General features: G+C 43.2%; 1 protein-coding gene across 1 annotated transcript in view; it reads right to left on the reverse strand.

Annotated features, from left to right (window-relative positions):
• The window catches only part of LOC145341258 (uncharacterized), a 183085-nt gene that overhangs the window by 163089 nt on the left and 313 nt on the right, over positions 1-19683 (reverse strand). Inside the window, exons 2-3 of the mRNA XM_080186185.1 lie at positions 18989-19106; positions 18813-18855 (exon numbers count right to left, since the gene is read on the reverse strand). Coding sequence (XP_080042311.1) covers positions 18813-18855; positions 18989-19050 — 105 coding nt within the window. The 5' untranslated portion in view covers positions 19051-19106. The remainder of the gene's footprint in view (positions 1-18812; positions 18856-18988; positions 19107-19683) is intronic.

The raw sequence follows: 19683 nt of genomic DNA on the forward strand, positions 1-19683 counted from the left end.
CTTCGTCCACCTTGGCTCCCTGAGCAAAGTGATTTTTTTAAAAAAGAATGCACCCTACCTGTAGCTAGTCTTGAGTAGAACCAATTGGGCTGGGTAAGCTTAGCCAGGCTAACTCCAGTGGGGGGCAGCTCAACTGGACCAGTTATTTTGATGATCAGTTCAGCCAAACCAGTTAGCAATGGGTTTGAGTGTCTGGATCCAGTCCATTTTGACTTTTAGACCTCATTTGCATCAGTGGAAGAACTGGGAGCTGGAAACAGCTCACGAAAGCAGCCCATCAGCTTAGAAGCTTCTCCCTGTTAGGTGGTTCTGCTGACATGAGGCAGGGTTGGAAGGGGGTGCTGAAGAAGATGATGGGAAAGGGTCTGCTGGGGATGTGGCTCAGGTTGGGTTTGCAAAGCCTGGAGGAATACTGCAGGTTTTCCATGTCCCACATGAGGAACTCACCTTCAGGGTCTGCTGCTGGCTAGGAAACAATGCTCATTGACAGAGAGGAAGTTTGGGGAATAGGGGAGTGGAAGATTCCATGTTGGGTTGAACAAATGTATATCGGGTTTAAAAAAATGGAGCTAGGCAATTCTCAGAGAGCAGTCCATGACACAACAAACCAGCCATGCTCAAATATTTGATTTATCAGAGTAATCTGAACAAAATGGTAATCAGCATTTAAGATCAACTGGCAACTATACTTAAGCAAACAAGAACTGGGAGGGGATGTCGGCCAATCAGCCCTTCAAGTCTGCTCTGCTATTTGATAAGATCTTGGCTTCAACCCTACTTTCCTATACCCCTTTATAACCTTTGACTACCTTTCTTACCAAGAATCTATGTAACATGGCTTTAAAAATGTTGAGTGGCCTGGCCTCCACTGCTCTCAGCAAGAATAAGAATAAGAGCCCTCAAGAGGAAATATTCTCCCCCATTATCAATGGGAGGCCCTTTATTTTTAACCTGTGTCCCTTGGTTCTATTTTCTCCCATAAGGGGAAACATCCTTTCAGCAGTAGGCCTGTCAAATCCCCTCAGGATCTGACATGTTATCATAGAAACCCTACAGTGCAGAAGGAGAGCATTCAGCCCATTTATACTGAACCGACAATAATCCCATCCAAACCCTTTTCCCTTTAGCCACACGTATTTACCCTGCTAATCTTGACATTCTGCTAATCCCTACACTGAGGGGCAATTTAGCATGGCCAATCAAGCTACCCTGTACACCTTTAGACTGTGGGAGGAAACCGGACCACCAGGTGGAAACCTATGCAGACACAGGGAGAATGTGCAGATTCCACACAGTCACCTGGGTTCCTTTTCACTGTGAGACATCAGTGCTAACCACTGTGCCATTATGCCAGTCCTAAAATCAGTTTTCATTTTTTTAAACACCAACGGGTTCAGAAACAACTTGTCCAACCTTTCCTTAGAAAGGAACCCTCCAACCCAGGAATCAGTGGAGTGAACTTTCTCTGAACTATTATATGCAATTGTTATGTTTTGATTGCAAGGCAGAAGAGGAATGCATTTTTATAGTGGATTGGTTACCCAATCTCATAGTTAACTGTAACTATAATTCCTTTCTTTCTCAAATGACAACAAACTTTCAATTTGATAATACAGATCCGAGCATGTCAGTAAGCTTGAGAAAAATAATTTGCAGCCCTATCTTATTGGCTTGCGATTCAAATCGGTCTTTTGACGCAGACTACATGCATTGTTTATGTCTAGATGACCTCCATGAAAATTTGGCTAAAAGGTATCAGTTCGTGCATACATCAGCGTTATCAGTTAAATACTTCTCAGCTTCCAGACTAGGCAAAGATCTCACAAAGTGACCAAAATGTAAATCACTTGTTATCTGCTGCTCATGGTATTTTGCCCATTGTCGTTGAGTTTGGAAGTTCAAAACGTCCTGAAGACGGGCTTATTTCAAACAGTGATTTTTTTTTAAGTTCATTAGCTGGAAACTTGAACTTTGGAGAACAGACTTTTTAACGCAACAGGCAAAAGGGAGGACTGGAAATCATAGCCAAAAAGCTGCCTGGTGTTTGGAAAGGGAGATAGTTTTTAAGTAGTTTATATTTATATTTGTGGGTGTGGCTTTAAATTTGAACTTAATTTATATTTCTGCAGTTGAGGGTTAGGGAAACTTTTTTTTATTCATTCATGGGACATGGGTGTCGCTGGCTGGCTAGCATTTATAGCCCAAGGGCACTGCTGTGGCTCTGGAGTCACACATAGGCTAATCTAGGTAAGGACAGCAGATTTCCTTCCCGAAATGGCATTAGTGAACCAGATGGGTTATTCAGACAATCAACAATGGTTTCATGGTCATCATTAGATCCTTAATTCCAGATCTTTTTTACTGAATTCAAATTCCACCATCTGCTATGGTGGGATTTGAACCCAGGTGTCCAGAACAGTTGCTGAGTTTGTGGATTAATAGTCTGAGCGATAATACCACTAGGCCATCGCCTCCCTCTCAGCATACGTCCACTCTAAAAGATGTCTGCATTTTAAACACTTTCTCAATAAATAGAGATGGGACAAGTCCCACAACATTATACTGGCATGGCAGGCTCATTCAAAGATTGGGGCGCTCATGGGGGACTTGTCATGATTGGACATACAACATGTGGGGACTATCAGGTATAAAGTCCTGATCTGCATATTTAAATGGTTGTAAATGGGGATCCTGATGTTTAAAGTCAGGATTCCTGTTATATCATTGGCAGGGACAATCAAACCCACAATTAAAAGGGTTAACAGACAACCACCCAATTCTCCACACCCTCTACCATTCCCATCCCTCCAAAAAGTGGAAGTGCAAAGTCTGCACCGCACCCCCCCCCCCCCCCCCCCCGCAGGTTTTAGAAAACTGGGCAATTGCCCCAAGCAAAGTAGTTTCATGTTTAGTGATTAAGTTCTGAAGTGCAGGGAACAGTTTGAGTCTCTCTCCATCAGGACATAAAGGGAGACTGCAAAGAGTAGGACCCAATCTAAAGAACAGGAAGGTCCCAAAATCGGGGAGAGGGACAGAACGACGTTCCCAGAAGACCTTACCATCAAAGGGAAGGAACTGGAATTTGGAAAAGGTACTGTTAAGTAAAGAGTGAGAAGCAGAACTTCCAAGTTATAAGACAAAGTTGCAGGTTGCAGGCCTGCGCTAACCCTTGTTTTTGAAGGCCAGAGATCTAAGGACACTCAAAGATTGATGACTCTTTACTACATGGTAGTTCAAACTCAGTTAATGGTAGGGCGTTGGGGAGAGTTATTGAACAAAGAGATCTAGGGGTACTGGTTCATAAGCTCCTTTAAAGTGGAGTCACAGGTGGATAGAGTGGTGAAAATGGCATTTGGCATGGTTGGTTTCTTTGGTCAGAACATTGAATACACGAGTTGGGACGTCTTGTTGAAGTTGTACAAGACATTGATAAGGCCACACTTGGAATACTGTGTACAGTTCTGGCCATCCTATTATAGAAAGAATATTATTAAACTAGAAAAGGTGCTAAAAAGATTTACTAGAATACTACCGGGTCTTGATGGTTTGAGTTATAAGGAGAGGCTGGATACACAGGGATTTTTTTCCCTGGAGCGTAAGAGGCTTAAGGGTGATCTCACAGAGGTCTATAAAATAATGAGGGGCATAGACAAGGTAGATAGTCAGTATCATTTCCCATAGGTGGGGAAGTCTAAAATTAGAGGGCATAGGTGAGAGAGGAGAGGGGAAAGATATAAAAGGATCCAGAGGGGCAACTTTTTCACACAGAGGGTAGTGAATGTCTGGAACAAGTTGCCAGAGGCAATAGTAGAGGTGAGTACAATTTTGTCTTTTAAAAAGCATTTAGACAGTTGCACAAGTAAGATGAGTATAGAAGGATATGGGCCAAATGTGGGCAATTGAGACTAGCTTAATGGGAAAAACAAGGTGGCCTGGATAAGTTGGGTGAAGGAGCTGTTTCTACACTGTAAATCTCCATGACCTCTATGCTGTGAAACAGTGATATTCTGTTGGACATTGTTTATCTGAGAGATTGCATGGAAGGCTTAGTTCAAATACATGTGGCACACCAGGGCAGAGGAGCACCAGAAGGAGAGTTTGGAACCTTGGAGGTGGATCCTTGAAGGCATCCAAGTGAAAGCAGAGTTTGGGAGAAGATTCCAAAGTATGATCTTGATAGCAAAGATTGGAAACCCTCTTGTGAAAGACAGAGTTCCAGTGAGACCAGTCAGCTAACAATTGTCGGGAGTTAATGAGAAATCTGTGGGAGTTGTTCTGAGAGGCTTTTGTCACTTGGTTTCCAAATAGGGGTGTCTGATTACAGGTCACCTATTGGTTTCCATAAGGCTTGTCTAACCTTTTCACTTGGAAGACCATATTTGCATATTATTCTCGCTAAAGGGGAGGGGGAAGGTGAGAACGAGAACATTTCCAAAAGATAAGATTTGGCAATACGCTAAACTGAATTTCAAGAAAAGTTGGTGTTTTAAGGAAAGAAACACTTTATGAACAAAAGTACAGCAATGCATGAGCAATAAATTGTTATGTTTAAAAAGAAGTAATAAAAATGACCAGCATGTGAGAGGGTCAGTGTATGTGAATGGAAGAGTGCGAGTGGATGGAATGTGCATGGGGGTGAAATTGCGTGAACAACCTGAGATCGGGTGCAAGAGGCTCACACTCATCTCCATAACTTAGACACTATTACCATTAACTAAGATTACAACATCTTAGTAGTTAAAGTAAGAAGTCTCACAACACCAGCTTAAAATCCAACAGGTTTATTTGGTATCATGAGCTTTGGAGCGCTGCCCCTTCATCAGGTAAGGGAGAGTTGGGTTCATAAAAGGACATATATAGACAAAGATTCAATTGCAAGATAATGGTTGGAATGTGAGTCTTTACAGGTAATCAAATCTTTACAGGTACAGACAATGCGAGTGGTGAGAGGGATAATCACAGGTTAAAGAATCTCAATTCAAATTCAGATTTGAATTGTCTCAAATCTGGACAGTTAGTAGGATTTTGCAAGCCCAGGCCAGGTGCTGGGGGTTACATGTAGTGTAACATAAACCCAAAATCCCGGTTGAGGCCGTCCTCATTTGTGCAGAACGTGGTTATCAGTTTCTGCTTGGTGATTCTGCAATGTCATGTGTCTTGAAAGCTGCCTTGGAGAACGCTTACTCGAAGATCAAAGGCTGAATGCCCTTGACTGGCAATCTCACTCCTTTGTACAAGTTGTACAAGGCATTGGTAAGGCCATACTGGAATACTGTGTACAATTCTGGTCACATCAGCCTGGTGATTGTTGAGCAGTGTCCATTCATCCATTGTCATAGCATCTGCATGGTCTCGCCGATGTACCGTACCTCGGGACATCCTTTCCTGCAGCACATGAGGTAGACAATGTTGGTCGAGTTGCATGAGCATGTACTGTGTACTGTGGTGCTCTCATGTGTGATGATGGCATCCGTTTTGATGAGTTTCGGCAAGTCTTGCAGAGGTTGCCACGGCAGGATTGTGTGGTGTTGTGGTCGCTGTTCTCCTGAAGGCTGGGCAGTTTGCTGCGAACAATGGTCTGTTTGAGGTTGCATGGTTGTTCAAAGGCAAGTAGTAGAGTGTGGGGATAGCCTTGATGAGATGTTCATCTTCATCGAAGACATGTTGAATGCTTCGGGGAAGTAATGAACAATGAAGGCTGCTCTGTCCGCCATGTCCCATGTTGTCTTCTGAGCATGTCGGTGCAGTTTTTTGCTGTGGCACTTGGGAACTGTCGATCGATGAGTCGAGCACCATATCCTGCTCTTACAAGGGCATCTTTCAGCATCTGTAGGTATCTGTTGCGTTCCTCCTTATCTGAGCAGACCCTGTGTTTACAGAGGGCTTGTCCACAGGGGATGGCTTCTTCAATGTGCTTAGGGTGGAAGCTGGAGGAGTGGAGCGTTGTGAAGTTATCTGTGGGTTTGCGGTGCAATGAAGTGCTGAGACGACCATCCTTGTTGGAGATGCATGTGTCCAAGAATGCAGCCGACTCTAAAGAGTAGCCCATGGTGAGTCTGATGGTGGGATGGAACTTTTTGATGTCATCATGCAGCGATTCTTCGCCAAGAGTCCAAAAGAAGAAATTGTCATTGTTGTATCTAGTGTATAGTGTCAGTTGAAGGTCCTGTACGATGAAGAGATCTTGCTCGAATTTGTCCACATCTTTACATAAGAACATAAGAAATAGGAGCAGGAGTAGGCCATCCAGCCCTTCGAGCCTGCCCCGCCATTCAGTAAGATCATGGCTGATCTGTCGTGGCTCAGTTCCACTTTAGCAGCTAAACAATTATGGAATTAGCTAAAAACTCCTTTTAAATTAAAAACACTTTTACGATCAAACCAGAAGTGGGAAAAGAAGGGAACCATTTCACTTCTGCTCACCTATTCATAACAAGAATAACAGAACCTTAATTCCCTGCTAAGTGACCAATTAGAGTGTCATGATCAGGGGGAGGGACAATGGAAGATATGGCAGGATTTGTAACTTTTTTTAAACAGTCTGAGCAGCAGTAACCAGAAAGAGCAGAACTTTCCTCACTTGCTGTCATCAACCCCTCCAGTTCATAATTAGGCTGTGGATCGATTGCCAACCTCAGAATAATCACCAATCCTACCGGAAACGTGGATTAGATGAGTCAGGAAATGAGTACTGCCTGGAGTTGGGTTTGGTGTGAGCTGGGAAGCGGGAGGGGAGTGCATCCACCCCATTATACAGTATGGAGTGGACTGGTGAGCGGGGTTTTACAACCTCGACATTCAGCTGCTCACTCGCTCCGATTCCCATAATGGGTGGTGTGGTAAAATTCTAGCCATTGTCTCACCTCGGTGAACACGCATGGAGAGGGACTGAGAATGGCATGAAGCTAACTTGGTAACCCCACAGTTACTAAGGGCAGTGTAGTTACTGTTAAGGGATCAACAAACTACTACGACGAGTAATTTCTTACTTTTGGTATTTCGTATCTCTACCCAAATTGATTTGACATCTTTATCTTTAGAACTAAGGTCATCCCTCACTATTGTATTAATCAACCATGAGTAACCAAAACTATAAGGAACACACTCAATGATGTGTTCTTTAAAATAAAGCTTGGTGTACATTTTGAATCCAAAATGATAAATCAAGCAAAACTAGAAGTCTACCAATCCCCACATATCCATTATTCAATTATAACCTAGCTAAGTATTTATCAAAGTGTTTCACAAAGTTCAATTGCACTGCAGAATCTTGTAATTCTAAGGTCTAGCCCACAGGTACATGATTCTCTAGAAAAGAAAAAGTATTCTAATCCTTAGATTCACTGAAGACTTGTTAATGTTGAACACATTTCTCCAGTTCTGAGTCCACAGTCCAGATCAAATAGCATGCTCACTACCATCTATACCTCTCAGCATTTTAAAGAGTTAGAACACATTCCTCTCCCCTGCCCCCATTCCTTTCCCATCTTCTTTTCTCCAATGAGAACAAGTTCAGCTCAGTAGGACAACACATCCTGAATCATAATTATTACTAAAAATAAAGCTTCGACAGAATGCCTCTTCATTTCAGCAATGTTCAAACACTACAAAGCAATAATCTCAATTATGCTTTTGACCCTTTGGGAAAGGCTTCTTTCTAAAGATGGGAAGTAAAACTGCACAAATTATATAGGAAGTTAGAATTATTTGGCAAGTTATGATATTACCTTGGCATTCAAATTCAACCTTCAATTATTGCTTCTACTCACTTCACATTTTTTTTTCACCTCCTTACTCTTAAAATAAATATGTTAGTTCCTCATAACTTGAACTCCAGATACATATGATCACTTTTTTGCTAAAAGTGGTTCTGTTTATTATTATTCCCTTGTTTAAGCAAACTGGATTACACAATTTTCGAAATAGGAACTGATGAACATCGGCAAGAATACAACATGCTTAGATGTGTACCTTGACCTTTTGCTAATTAAACCAAATTCCCAACTTGACTAATAATTTCACAAAAACCCTTGCCTTCAGTCACCTTAGGTTCTCACTTGGGATCAGTCTAGGTCACTTCTTCCAGCCCGTTACTCCCACCTCCTTTTGAAGACCTTCTAAAAGCTTACCACTTTAACCATGGCCCGAATTTTCAGGATGGCAAGTGTTCAGCATCAGCCATTCTGAGAGTCGGTGTGTGAATACCCAGCTGACCGCAACAGGTCCAGTGCCATTTTATGCTCAATCATGTAGCAGGCAGGACTTCCATCCACCCTTGGGGATGGGGTGGCTGAGAGGGCCAGAGTGCCCATGTCATGGAGCGAAGAGTGTCCCAAATCTGAAAGGCCCCTCTTCACCTCCCCCCACTTCCTGACCGAGTTGGAGATTTTCAGTTTCCCACCCGGCCCCGACCATCGGCCTAAAAATCGAGGCTTGCGTGACCACTTAGGAGCCTTAATAGGAGCGTGGGTGGGCTTTCTATCTGAGGCCCTGTCTTTCCCACCGTGAAATTACATTTAGGTCACAGAAGTGCAAGAAATCCCATCCATGCAATTTTAAGCTCCCCACTCCACTCACTCCTACCCCACCACTGTTGTGCTAACATTTTCTGTATGACCGCCAGCATACTTATTCCAATGAATATACATGACAATAGCAAGGCTAGTCAATGAGAAAACGATTTGAGTGACAAAAGACACATATGCTTAGCTACGGGTGATAATTTCTCGTATGTTTTGGAGCGATGGATACAAAGTACACAAAATTCTATGAAAATATCGTTCACTCCAACGGGATTACCTCCATAGTGCCAGCTTCACTCAGCGAACTTAAAAAGCACTTTGGCAACAATTTAGGTAATCCAATTAAAACATCAAAACAAATGCTTGACATTTGTAAACACCATTCAGACAGGTTAATTCTTCAAATCACACAGCATTGCAAGCTTTTTTTTTGTAATTCTGCTGGCAGCAGAGTTTCTTGCCACCCTACTCATCCATGGGTCCCCTTTTTATATTTAGTATTTGATCAGCTTGCAGCAAACACCCTCATTCCTGGGGGTGAAGGGTAGATAGCGTAGTGCTAATGTCACTGGACTAGTAATGCAGCAAGCCTAGGCTAATGTCAGGGGGACACAAGTTCAAATCCCACCATGGCAATTGGTGAAATTTATAAAAATCTGCAATTTAAAGCTGATCTCGGTAACTATAAAACTTTTGATTGTCAGCCAGACCCATCTGGCTCACTTCCTGTAGGTAAGGAAATTTACTTTCCAAGCCTGGTCTGGCCTATATGTGACTCCAGACCCACAGCAATGTAGTTGATTACTAACCACCTACTGAGATGGCCTTGCTAGTTTCCTAGTTCAAGGGAAATTTAGGACGGGCAACAAATGTTGGCCCAGCCAATGACAACCACATCCCTCTAAAGAATTTTTTTTTAAAAATCATTCAACTCTATTTCCATGACATCATGAATAATGTCAGGAGTACCAACCTTCCACAGGAGAAAAAAAGCAATTAACTTTATAATTCCTAAATCTTCTGTTAGATTAGCACATAACAAGTTCCTCTTAAAAAGTTGTTTGATAATACAGAACTTGTACATTGCTGAAAAGAGAGGCACGTTGCTGAAGCATGGTGGCACAGTGGTTAGCATTGCTGCTTCACGACATCAGGGCCCCAGGTTCAATTCTGGCCTCAGGTCACTGTGTGAGTGGAGTTTGCACATTCTCCCCGTATCTGCATGGGTTTCCTCTGGATGCTCCGGTTTCCTCCCACAGTCCAAAGATGTGCGGGTTAGATTGATTGGCTATGCTAAATTGACCATAGTGTCAGGGGGATTCGCAGGCTAAATACGTGGGGTTACAAAAATAAAGCCTGTGTTTGGTGCAGAGTCAATGGGCCGAATGGCCTTTTGCTGCACTGTAGGGATTCTATGATCTTACACTCATCAGGAAAATGCCGGAATGCCAAATCTAAAACAATCACATCAATTTATACGGGAGGAGAAAAGGGTGCTGATTGGTTGGCAAGTCAACTCTGACTGGCTGTGGTGTTGCTATGGAGAAAGTAATGGGAAACCACAGGGTCTCCAAACTCCTGGTAATTCAAAAGAGGTGCAAGGCTTGGATGTATTCTTTTCAATCGCAGAGAACAGGTCAGTCCGTGTATGAACAAGTGTCACTGCTAGCAGACATAAATAAGTTACATTAGGAGCTTAACTTGGTTGTTAGTGCAGCTCTCAGCACACTCAGAATTGTTCAGCAGGTGCTGCCCAATCACTAAATCCTAATGAGTTCAAGACAAAAAGTTTTGGCAACATGTCTCTCTTTTCAGTAACATTCCCTTCAAAAATACATAACGAACCACAAGCATAATCACAAGTTTATACCACAACACACCGTGGTACAAAGTAATCAGCAAGGTGGTGCATATCTATCAATATCTTTTATTGCAAATCACTGAGATTTGGTTCATCAATCAATAAGTAATTTGAAGTATAAATGACATAGCATGCATCGCTCAATAAGTTACAACAAACATCAGCAAGAACAAGCTGATCGCTCAATATGTTACAAAATGCATCAATACAATGGTCCTCCTCAATGAGTTCTGCCAAACATGGACAAAAGGATACTCATCATTTGACATGTTGTGTAAAGAATCATTAAAACAATGCCTATCTCTCAATATTTACGTTAAATATCACAGAGCAAAATCATCACTCAAGGACTAAAATGAATTATCATTGAAATGATGTTAGTTAATTTACAAATTACACACTGAGTTGATGTCCAAAGCCCAGTGAGCTATGCTAAATTTTGCAATATCAAGATATTTGCACTCAGCGTTACTGTGATGCCAGTAAAGGCAGATTCATAACTGTAAACATGGACTGCATATATGGAGAGAGAAAGCTTTCTGGAACCACCTTTCCTTTTTTAAAACGGGCATTTAAAAGATAGTTAAAATGTCTGTCAAAGGTCAGATAATTTTTGCAATTTCTGCACGGATTCCTTCAAGTGTCCAGAAAATTCCTAACAATCGTGGGTAGGGGCCTCCCCCTTGAATGGATACACCAAGTCAAAACCCATCTGTGAGATTTACACCAGCTATCGTTTGTAGATTCACCCACACCTATAGGCCCCAAGATTCCCAATGATGTTTCGTCAGCCAGCTGCTTAAAGCCGTGTGAATAAATTTGATAGCCATCCAAAAGAGAAAGCCTTGGTCTGTGTTAATGTGGCTCTTTTCAGCTAGGACTACAATGCATATGGTACAGCTGGCCTCAATACCTTCACAGCTGGCCTCAATCGCTCCAAGTCATCGAGGGGAAGAAATCAATTTGCTTCATATTTACCATCCAGGGACTTCCTGCTGGAAGTTTTTGTTAATATAGAATTTACAACAACAAGAAAAACTTGTATTTACATAGATGCTTTAACATAATAAAACATCTCAGGACACCTCATAACAGCATCAGAAATCAACATTTGCCAACAAGCCACAAAATGTTACACTAGGAAGGCAGATAATCAAAAGCTTGGTCAGAGGTGTAGGCCATAAGGAATGTCTTAAAGGCAAAATGAGATCCAGAGAAGCAGAGCTACAACAGGCCATTCAACTGGTGTTTCATATCTTGTCCTACTCAATTTAATCTATCTCACCCTATCAACATTTTTGTCTATTCCCTTCTCTATCATGCACTTACCTAGCTCTCATTAAATGTATCCATGTCTCAAACATTTTCCCCTGAAGCCCTTCCTGGATTTATTATTGACTATCTTATATTTTTGGCTCCTGATTATGTGTATCACAAACAGCTGAGGACAGGGCTAAGTGCTTAGGTATTTTACCTTCCACGAATAGCTTGCTGGCAGTCCCTACTACTTGGGCTCACACCAGTATTGGAGAGTTGCTGGTGCCTGTGCAACCATAATCTAGCACATGGAGAAAGAGAGAAAAATGGGGAAATTGTTCTTCATCTATCTTTAGCACATGCTGGCACCATTTTGGGGTGGAGTTAAGAGTAGAAATGCCAAATAGATTATCCAAAAAATATACGCAACTTCAGATAAGGACACATAGAACATAGAACATAGAACACTACAGCACAAACAGGCCCTTCAACCCACGAGTTGCGCCGATCACATCAACACCTACCAACCTACAGACCTATCTATAACCCTCAATCTCATTAAACCCCATATACTCATCCAGAAGTCTTTTAAAAGACCCCAGCGAGTTTGCCTCCACCACCACTGACGGCAGCCGATTCCATTCACTCACCACCCTCTGAGTGAAAAACTTACCCCGAACATCACTTCTGAACTTCCCTCCCCGCACCTTAAATCTGTGTCCTCTCGTAGCGACCATTTCAACCCGGGGAAATAGCCTCTGAGAGTCCACCCTATCTATTCCTCTCAACATTTTGTAAACTTCTATCAGGTCGCCTCTCAACCTTCGTCTCTCCAGGGAAAAGAGTCCCAGCTCCCTCAACCTAACTTCATAAGGCATGCCTCCCAGTCCAGGCAACATCCTTGTAAATCTCCTCTGTACCCTCTCAATAGCTTCTACATCTTTCCTATAGTGAGGCGACCAGAACTGCGCACAATACTCTAAATGAGGCCTGACAAGGGTCTTATAAAGTTGCAGCATTACCTCCCGACTCCTAAACTCAATCCCTCGATTAATGAAGGCCAGTACACCATACGCCTTCTTGACCACCTCCTCCACCTGCGAGGCCGATTTAAGAGTCCTGTGGACCCGGACCCCAAGATCCTTCTGCTCTTCAACACTACTCAGACTTCTACCCTTGATAGTGTACTCGTTCATCCCGTTGGTTCTGCCAAAACGGACGACTACACATTTATCCGCATTGAAGTCCATCTGCCACTTCTCCGCCCAGTCCTGCATCCTATCTATGTCCTGCTGCAACTTTTGCCATCCTTCCAGACCATCCACAACACCACCGACCTTCGTGTCATCAGCGAACTTACTTACCCATCCCTCCACTTCCTCATCCAGGTCATTTATGAAAATGACAAACAACAAGGGTCCCAGAACAGATCCTTGAGGCACTCCGCTGGTGACTGACCTCCATTCAGAAAAAGCCCCAACCACAACCACTCTCTGCCTTCTGCAGGCAAGCCAGTTCTGGATCCACAAGGCCAAAGGCCCTTGGATCCCATGCCCTCTCACCTTCTCAAGAAGTCTTGCATGGGGGACCTTATCAAACGCAGCATTTCTAAACAAATCTTAAATGCAATTCCATAACAATAAGTAGAAATTCTACACACCACAAATTATCGGTGTAGGACACCCCTGACTAATGCTATTCAAATCCCTAATCTAGCTCTGAGATATCCAAAAGAAACTGTATATGAACACAAACATAACTAAGTTAGTGGCATCAAAAAGGATTTCTGTACAAATCCCAAATGCAGATAGAGGATGGTTTCATTCAATTATACACTGACACAAAATTCAGTTCTGGGAAATCAAAAGTGTTTTTTTTAGGAAACCATCAAGGAAACTTTCTGCGCAAGCCCTAAATACAATTGTAATTCACAAAAACAATTCAGCGAAAGTGTGGACACAGGCTATTAACGAGCATTACACAGAGACACTAAGTGCAAGTCATAGATATTTATGTGTGTTCTATTCTAAATAGAGATACAGAAAACCCTAAATATAGAAGTAAAGAGTAGTACATTTGAAAGCAATATGCACAAACTCCAGTATCTATGCGCAACATTGAAGAGACAACAGACCATATATACAGTGACCAATCAAAATGCTGCACCCTGAAATATCAACAGAGAAAATCCAGGACAGATATTACAAATACAAACTTAAAAAAATTCTGTAGAAGTTCTACATAAATTTCAGTACTTTTCTACAAGGTTCATAAGCAATCTTACATTGTCTCAGGAGACAATGGACTTTGCCCATAATATATGTCACTTCTGGATTGAATATTGTCTGTTGTGATTATAGAGGTCATTATGAAGCACAAGATTATAACTGTTAACCGTTGCTTCTGTGTTGAGCCAACATAAGCTATGAAGCTGGACTGTCCTCTCCAGGGTGCAGGCTGGGGCAAATAGTATAAAGATCCTGATTTGCCCAAGCATCTTTCCTGTCTCCTCCTCATCACGCCCCCCCCATCAGCATTGCTAAGTGGCATTGGCCAAATTAGGAGCAGGAGTAGGCAATTTGACTCCTGCCTGCTCTGCCATTCAGTGTCATAGCTGATCCAATTATGGTCTCAAGGCCATTATCCTTCCTACTCCAATACCCTTTCATTCCCTTGCTAGTCAAGAGTCTATCTACTTGTGCCTTAAAAATATTCAATAACCCTTCTTCTTCTACCCTCTGGGAAGAGAGTTCCACAGACCTGGCATGGTGTCACAGTGTTTGGCACTGTTGCATCACAGCGCCAGGGACCTGGGTACGATTCTGGCTTTGGCTGACTGTGTAAAGTTTACATGTGTCTGGCTGGTTTTCCTTTGGGTGTTCCGGTTTCCTCCTCCAAAGATGTGTAAGTTATGTGGATCAGCCATGGTAAATGCACAGGGTCATGGGTATAGGGCAGAGGGGTAAGCATAGGCAAGATACCTTTTCAAGAGTCCATGCAGACTTGATGGGCTGAATGGCCTCCTTCTGCGCTATAGGGATTCCATCAACTCTATGGACCCACAACTTTGTGAGAAAAAGAATTCACCCGAGGAAGGAGCAGCGCTCATAAGAACATAATAAGAACATAAGAAATAGGAGCAGGAGTAGGCCATCTAGCCCTTCGAGCCTGCCCCGCCATTCAATAAGATCATAGCTGATCTGAAGTGGATCAGTTCCATTTTCCCGCTTTCTCCCCATCACCCTTAATCCCCTTGCCTACCAAAAACCTATCTATCTGTGTCTTAAATATATTTAGCAAGGTAGCCTCCACCACTTAAACAGGCAGAGAATTCCAGAGACTCACCACCCTTTGAGTGAAGAAGCTCCTCCTCAACTCCGTTCTAAACTGCGCCCCCCCCTTATCTTGAGGCTGTGCCCTCTACCCCTGTTGTCCTTTCTGAGCGGGAAGAATCTCTCTACCTCTACCCTATCCATCCCCTTCATTATCTTATACGTTTCTATAAGATCCCCCCTCATCCTTCTAAACTCGAACGAGTACAGACCCAGTCTATTTAGTCTCTCTTCATAGTCCAACCCCCTCATCTCCGGTATCAGCCTAGTGAACCTCCGCTGCACTCCCACCAAGGCCAAAATATCCTTGCACAAGTGCGGCAACCAAAACTGCACACAGTACTCCAGCTGCGGCCTCACCAGTGCCCTGTACAGTTGCTTTTATATTCTATCCCCCTCGCTATAAAGGCCAGCATCCCATTCGCCTTCTTGACCACCTGCTGCACCTGCAGACTGGGTTTTTGCGACTCATGCACAAGGACCCCCAGGTCCCTCGCACTGTAGCATGCTGCAGCTTTTCGCCCTTTAAATAGAAATCCCTCCTACTATTATTCCTGCCAAAGTGGATAACCTCACACTTGCTAACATTGTACTCCATCTGCCAGTTCCTCGCCCACTCACTCAGCCTATCCAGATCCCTCTGCAGACTTTCCACACCCCCCGCACAATTTGCTTTTCCACTCATCTTTGTGTCATCAGCAAATTTCGACACCCTACACTCAGCCCCCACCCCAGATCATCTATATAAATGGTAAATAGCTGAGGCCCCAGCACTGACCCCTGCGGCACTTCACTAGTTACCAACCGCCAATCAGAATAGCACCCATTGATACCAACTCTCTGCCTCCTATTAGACAACCAATCCTCTATCCGAAAGCTCACAATCCAAATAAACCTGTTGGACTTTAACCTGGTGTTGTAAGATTTCTGAGAAAAAGAATTTTGCTTAATCTCCATCTAAAAGTGAAGATTTCTTATTTTGTAAATTGTGTTCCCTAATGCTGCTCTCTAAACAAGGGGAAATATCCTTTCAGCATCCATTATGTCAAGCTCTCTCAGGATTTTAAATGCTTCAATAAAATCACCTCACATTCTCAAAACTCAAAAGGATACAGACCCAACCTGTCCAATTTTTCCTCATAAGATAACCCTCTCCTCCCAGGAATCAGTTGGGTGAACCTTCTCAGAACTGCTTCTAACAAAATTATATCCTTTCATAAAACTGTGCATAGTACTCCAGACGTGGCCTTGCAAGTGCCCTGAACAAATTAAGCATAACCTTTCTATTTTTATATTCCATTCCCTTTGCAATAAATGATATTTGCCTTCATAATCAGTTGCAAACTAAACTTTTTTGATTCATGGCCCAGGATACCCAGATTCCTCTGTAGAGTTCTGTATTATTTCTCCATTTAAATAATGTATCACTTTTCTATTCTTCCTATCAAAATGGACAAGTTCTTGATTTCCCACATCTGCCAAATTCAGGATCACTCACTTAACAGTATATGTCCCTCTCACCTGGCTTTTAATCCTAGCTTTGTGACATCAGCAAATTTAGCAACTACACATGTGGTCCCTTCATCCAAATCATTGATATAGATTGTAAATAATTAAGGCCCCTGTGGCATTTCATTCATGATATCCTGATAACCTGAAAATGACCCATTTATGTCTAATCACTGCTTCCTGTTAGCTAACTAATCCTTTATCCAGTAATGAAACCAGTACTGTTAGGTACCAGCTCTGTGACTGGAGTGGCCTGAAGATGGCAGACTATCAGATACAGTACTGCACTCTGGATTTTTTGTCAGGGTTTACTCTCTTAGCAGCCTTCTCTCCCAAGACACCCACAGAACAATGGGACTATTTATTCCAGTTTGTGGGCAGCAGCGCATAATCACACACCCTCAGGCCAGTATGCCATGTGCCTGGGAACCAGGTTTTTGGGCAACATGAAAATTCTGCTGAAGGCCAAAGTACAAGTATGTGGAACTGGATACAAAACTCAAGTGCATCTATGAAGCAACTGAGAAACTTCGCAAAATTTCTAATAAAAAAATGCTATCTGTAGAAACAATATTTATGAGCTGAACTGAGATGACATGCCAAGAACATGGTTAGAATACGTTATAACTTCTTTAAACTCACTCTACTGTTTCACCTTCACATTCACATTGGGCACTCACCATAATTCTGTGGCTATCAACTTCCACAATGATAATGGAAACATGTCAGAAATTGTCAATATTGAGTTCCAACAACTTTTTGTCAGTCAGGAGGAAAAATATCAATAAGGTGCATTGATATAGTGCCTTTAATGTAGTAAAAAAGCACCAAGGCACTTCAGGGGGGGGATTTTCAAATCGAGTTTGACACCTACTATCTAAAAAGACTAGGACGGTTGACTAAAAATGTGGTCAAAGAGATAGGTTTCATGCCATTATTTGAAGGAGGAGAAATAAGTAGCTGAGTGGCAAGGTCTAAGAAAGGAGATTCCAGAACTTAAGACCCAGGCAGCTGAAGACATGGCTACTTGATGGGCTGAATGGCCTACTTTTGCTCCCACAGGCAGTGTTTCCTCCCAAAAAATTCTAAATGTTGAATGGGCAAGAAAAAGAATAAGGACTGTGATTTTTCAGCACTCTGTGCAAATCAGGAGCTGTCATGTGATTCTCACCAGGAAGGGAGTGGATCGAGCTTAATCGTGTTGAACAAGCCAGTTGCAGAGTTCTTGGGGCACCATTGTGCAGACATTATGCAGTGCACTAGTAGATCCCCAGTCACCTTCCGCCCCCCCCCCCCCAACTTCCCCAGACATTGGGACCTATCGCCAATCAGTCTCAGTGCCGGTCTCCCCCCAGGACATCGTGTCCCCTCACCCCCAAATGCTGCCGTGTAGAGCTCCTCCCACCCTCTCAAACAATCAACATCATCTGCAGAGTTCCCCCTTCCCTCATTTCCACGGATTCCCCCTTGTCTCCCCCCAGCATGGCTCCACCCATTCTCAGGCCCCACTTCCTTAGAATTGTCCCTGGCACTGCCAGGGTGCCAGGCAGGCAGTGCCAAGGTGCAGGCGGGCAGTGCCAGGCCTTGCCTCCAACCACCTGGGGGCTTCAATGGTCTCTGGATCCCGATAGCATCCAGAACTCACTAATGATACTTAAGTTATATCATTAACATTGAAATCAGCCTCAGGCACAAAGCTGATTCCACCAGCAAACTAATGCTGGTACAATCGGCAGAGGTGAAAAACCAGACATGAACCCAATTTTCCGTCGCTTGCCCTATCTTACTGGCCTGCCATACCGATCGACCAGTGCGACGAGCCACTAAGGTCGTGCCCCATGTCTCAAAATGGAAATCCCAATCTGGGACCACCACTGGAGAAGTACAGAGATTTCAGATTTGTCAGGCTGGAAGAGATTATGAAGATAGGGAGACTTGAGAGGATTTGAAAAACAAGAATGAGAATTTGAAAAAAGAAAGCAGGTTTCTGGAAAGTGAGCCAGCCAGTGTAAGTCAGGGACTACAGGCCTGGTGGGCGAATGGAGCTTGGTGCAAGTTACTATAAGGGTAGCAAAGTTTTGGATGATTTAGATCAGGGGTGGTAGATTTAATATCCAGATTATTTCGTTTCTCTTTCTGACAGGGTTGAATTTAAAAAAAAGTAAACAACAAAAGGTTCATTCTCAGAGAGCGAATTGCAAATCAGATTAGACCTGTGTGGATACTTTACACGGGATGTGATTTAGTCTTAAATCGTTATTAATCACCTCAGCCCCGTTATGTGTTGTCACACATGAGCTGGAGCCCGGCTTGTTTATGTCGCTCACTTACCGCATGAGTTACCCAGAACCAGAGGAATTGGAGCAACAGTAACCTGGCCGGAGGAGGAAAAGAAATAATAGTGATCAGTCCACTCGCTGAACTCTAAGCGTGCTGATGCCGAATAAGGAAGTGGTATCAAAACAGTTTTAGCGCGTTAAGAAACAAGTAAATGTCTCTCTCCCTACCCCAGAGGGCTGAAGGGGACAATCCGGGGTGGACATCTGTGGAAGATTCCCTTTGGCGCCATTCACGAGTGGCTGGTATTCCCGATGACAAAGAACTCTCCGAGAGTTTGCCCAGCACCTTCAAAACAAATAAGTGACAGGAAACTAAAATCATCCCCCAAAGATAATCAATTCTCATTCTTTATATCAACAAGAAAATCCGTTCACAGAAGAGTACGCATGGCGCAGAAAATAGGACCTAGAGTATCAAGCTCTCTTGTGACAGAAAGATCATGATTTCCCAATAAGTGGACAATTTCCAGAGCTTCTGCTCTCGCAGGTGGAAGAAAACGTGAAACAGAAACTTTGTTGGGGAAGGAATAAAATAAAAACCCCCGCAAGGAGGAATTCTATCCTTGCAGGCGAATCTCTCCCTAAAGAAAATGCAAATCAGAAACTTTCTTGGAGAGGGGAGGAAAAAAAACCTGACAAGAAGGAAAGTTGTTAAAATCGCGCCAGTGTGTGGTAGGGGTGTGGAATACATTGCCCCGGGGAAAGAGTGGAAGAAGCCAATATTCTTCTAGACACGTACCCTTCGGGAAGGGGAGCGGGGGGGGGGAGGGCTGGATTCATGCAGAGAAAGGGTGAAGAGAGCGGAATTCATTGAACCGCTCTGGCAAAGAGCTGGCACCGTCGGAATGGGCCGAATGGTCTCC

This window comes from Carcharhinus amblyrhynchos, chromosome 3, assembly GCF_965287045.1.
Source record: "Carcharhinus amblyrhynchos chromosome 3, sCarAmb.v2.hapA, whole genome shotgun sequence".
Taxonomy (NCBI): domain Eukaryota; kingdom Metazoa; phylum Chordata; class Chondrichthyes; order Carcharhiniformes; family Carcharhinidae; genus Carcharhinus; species Carcharhinus amblyrhynchos.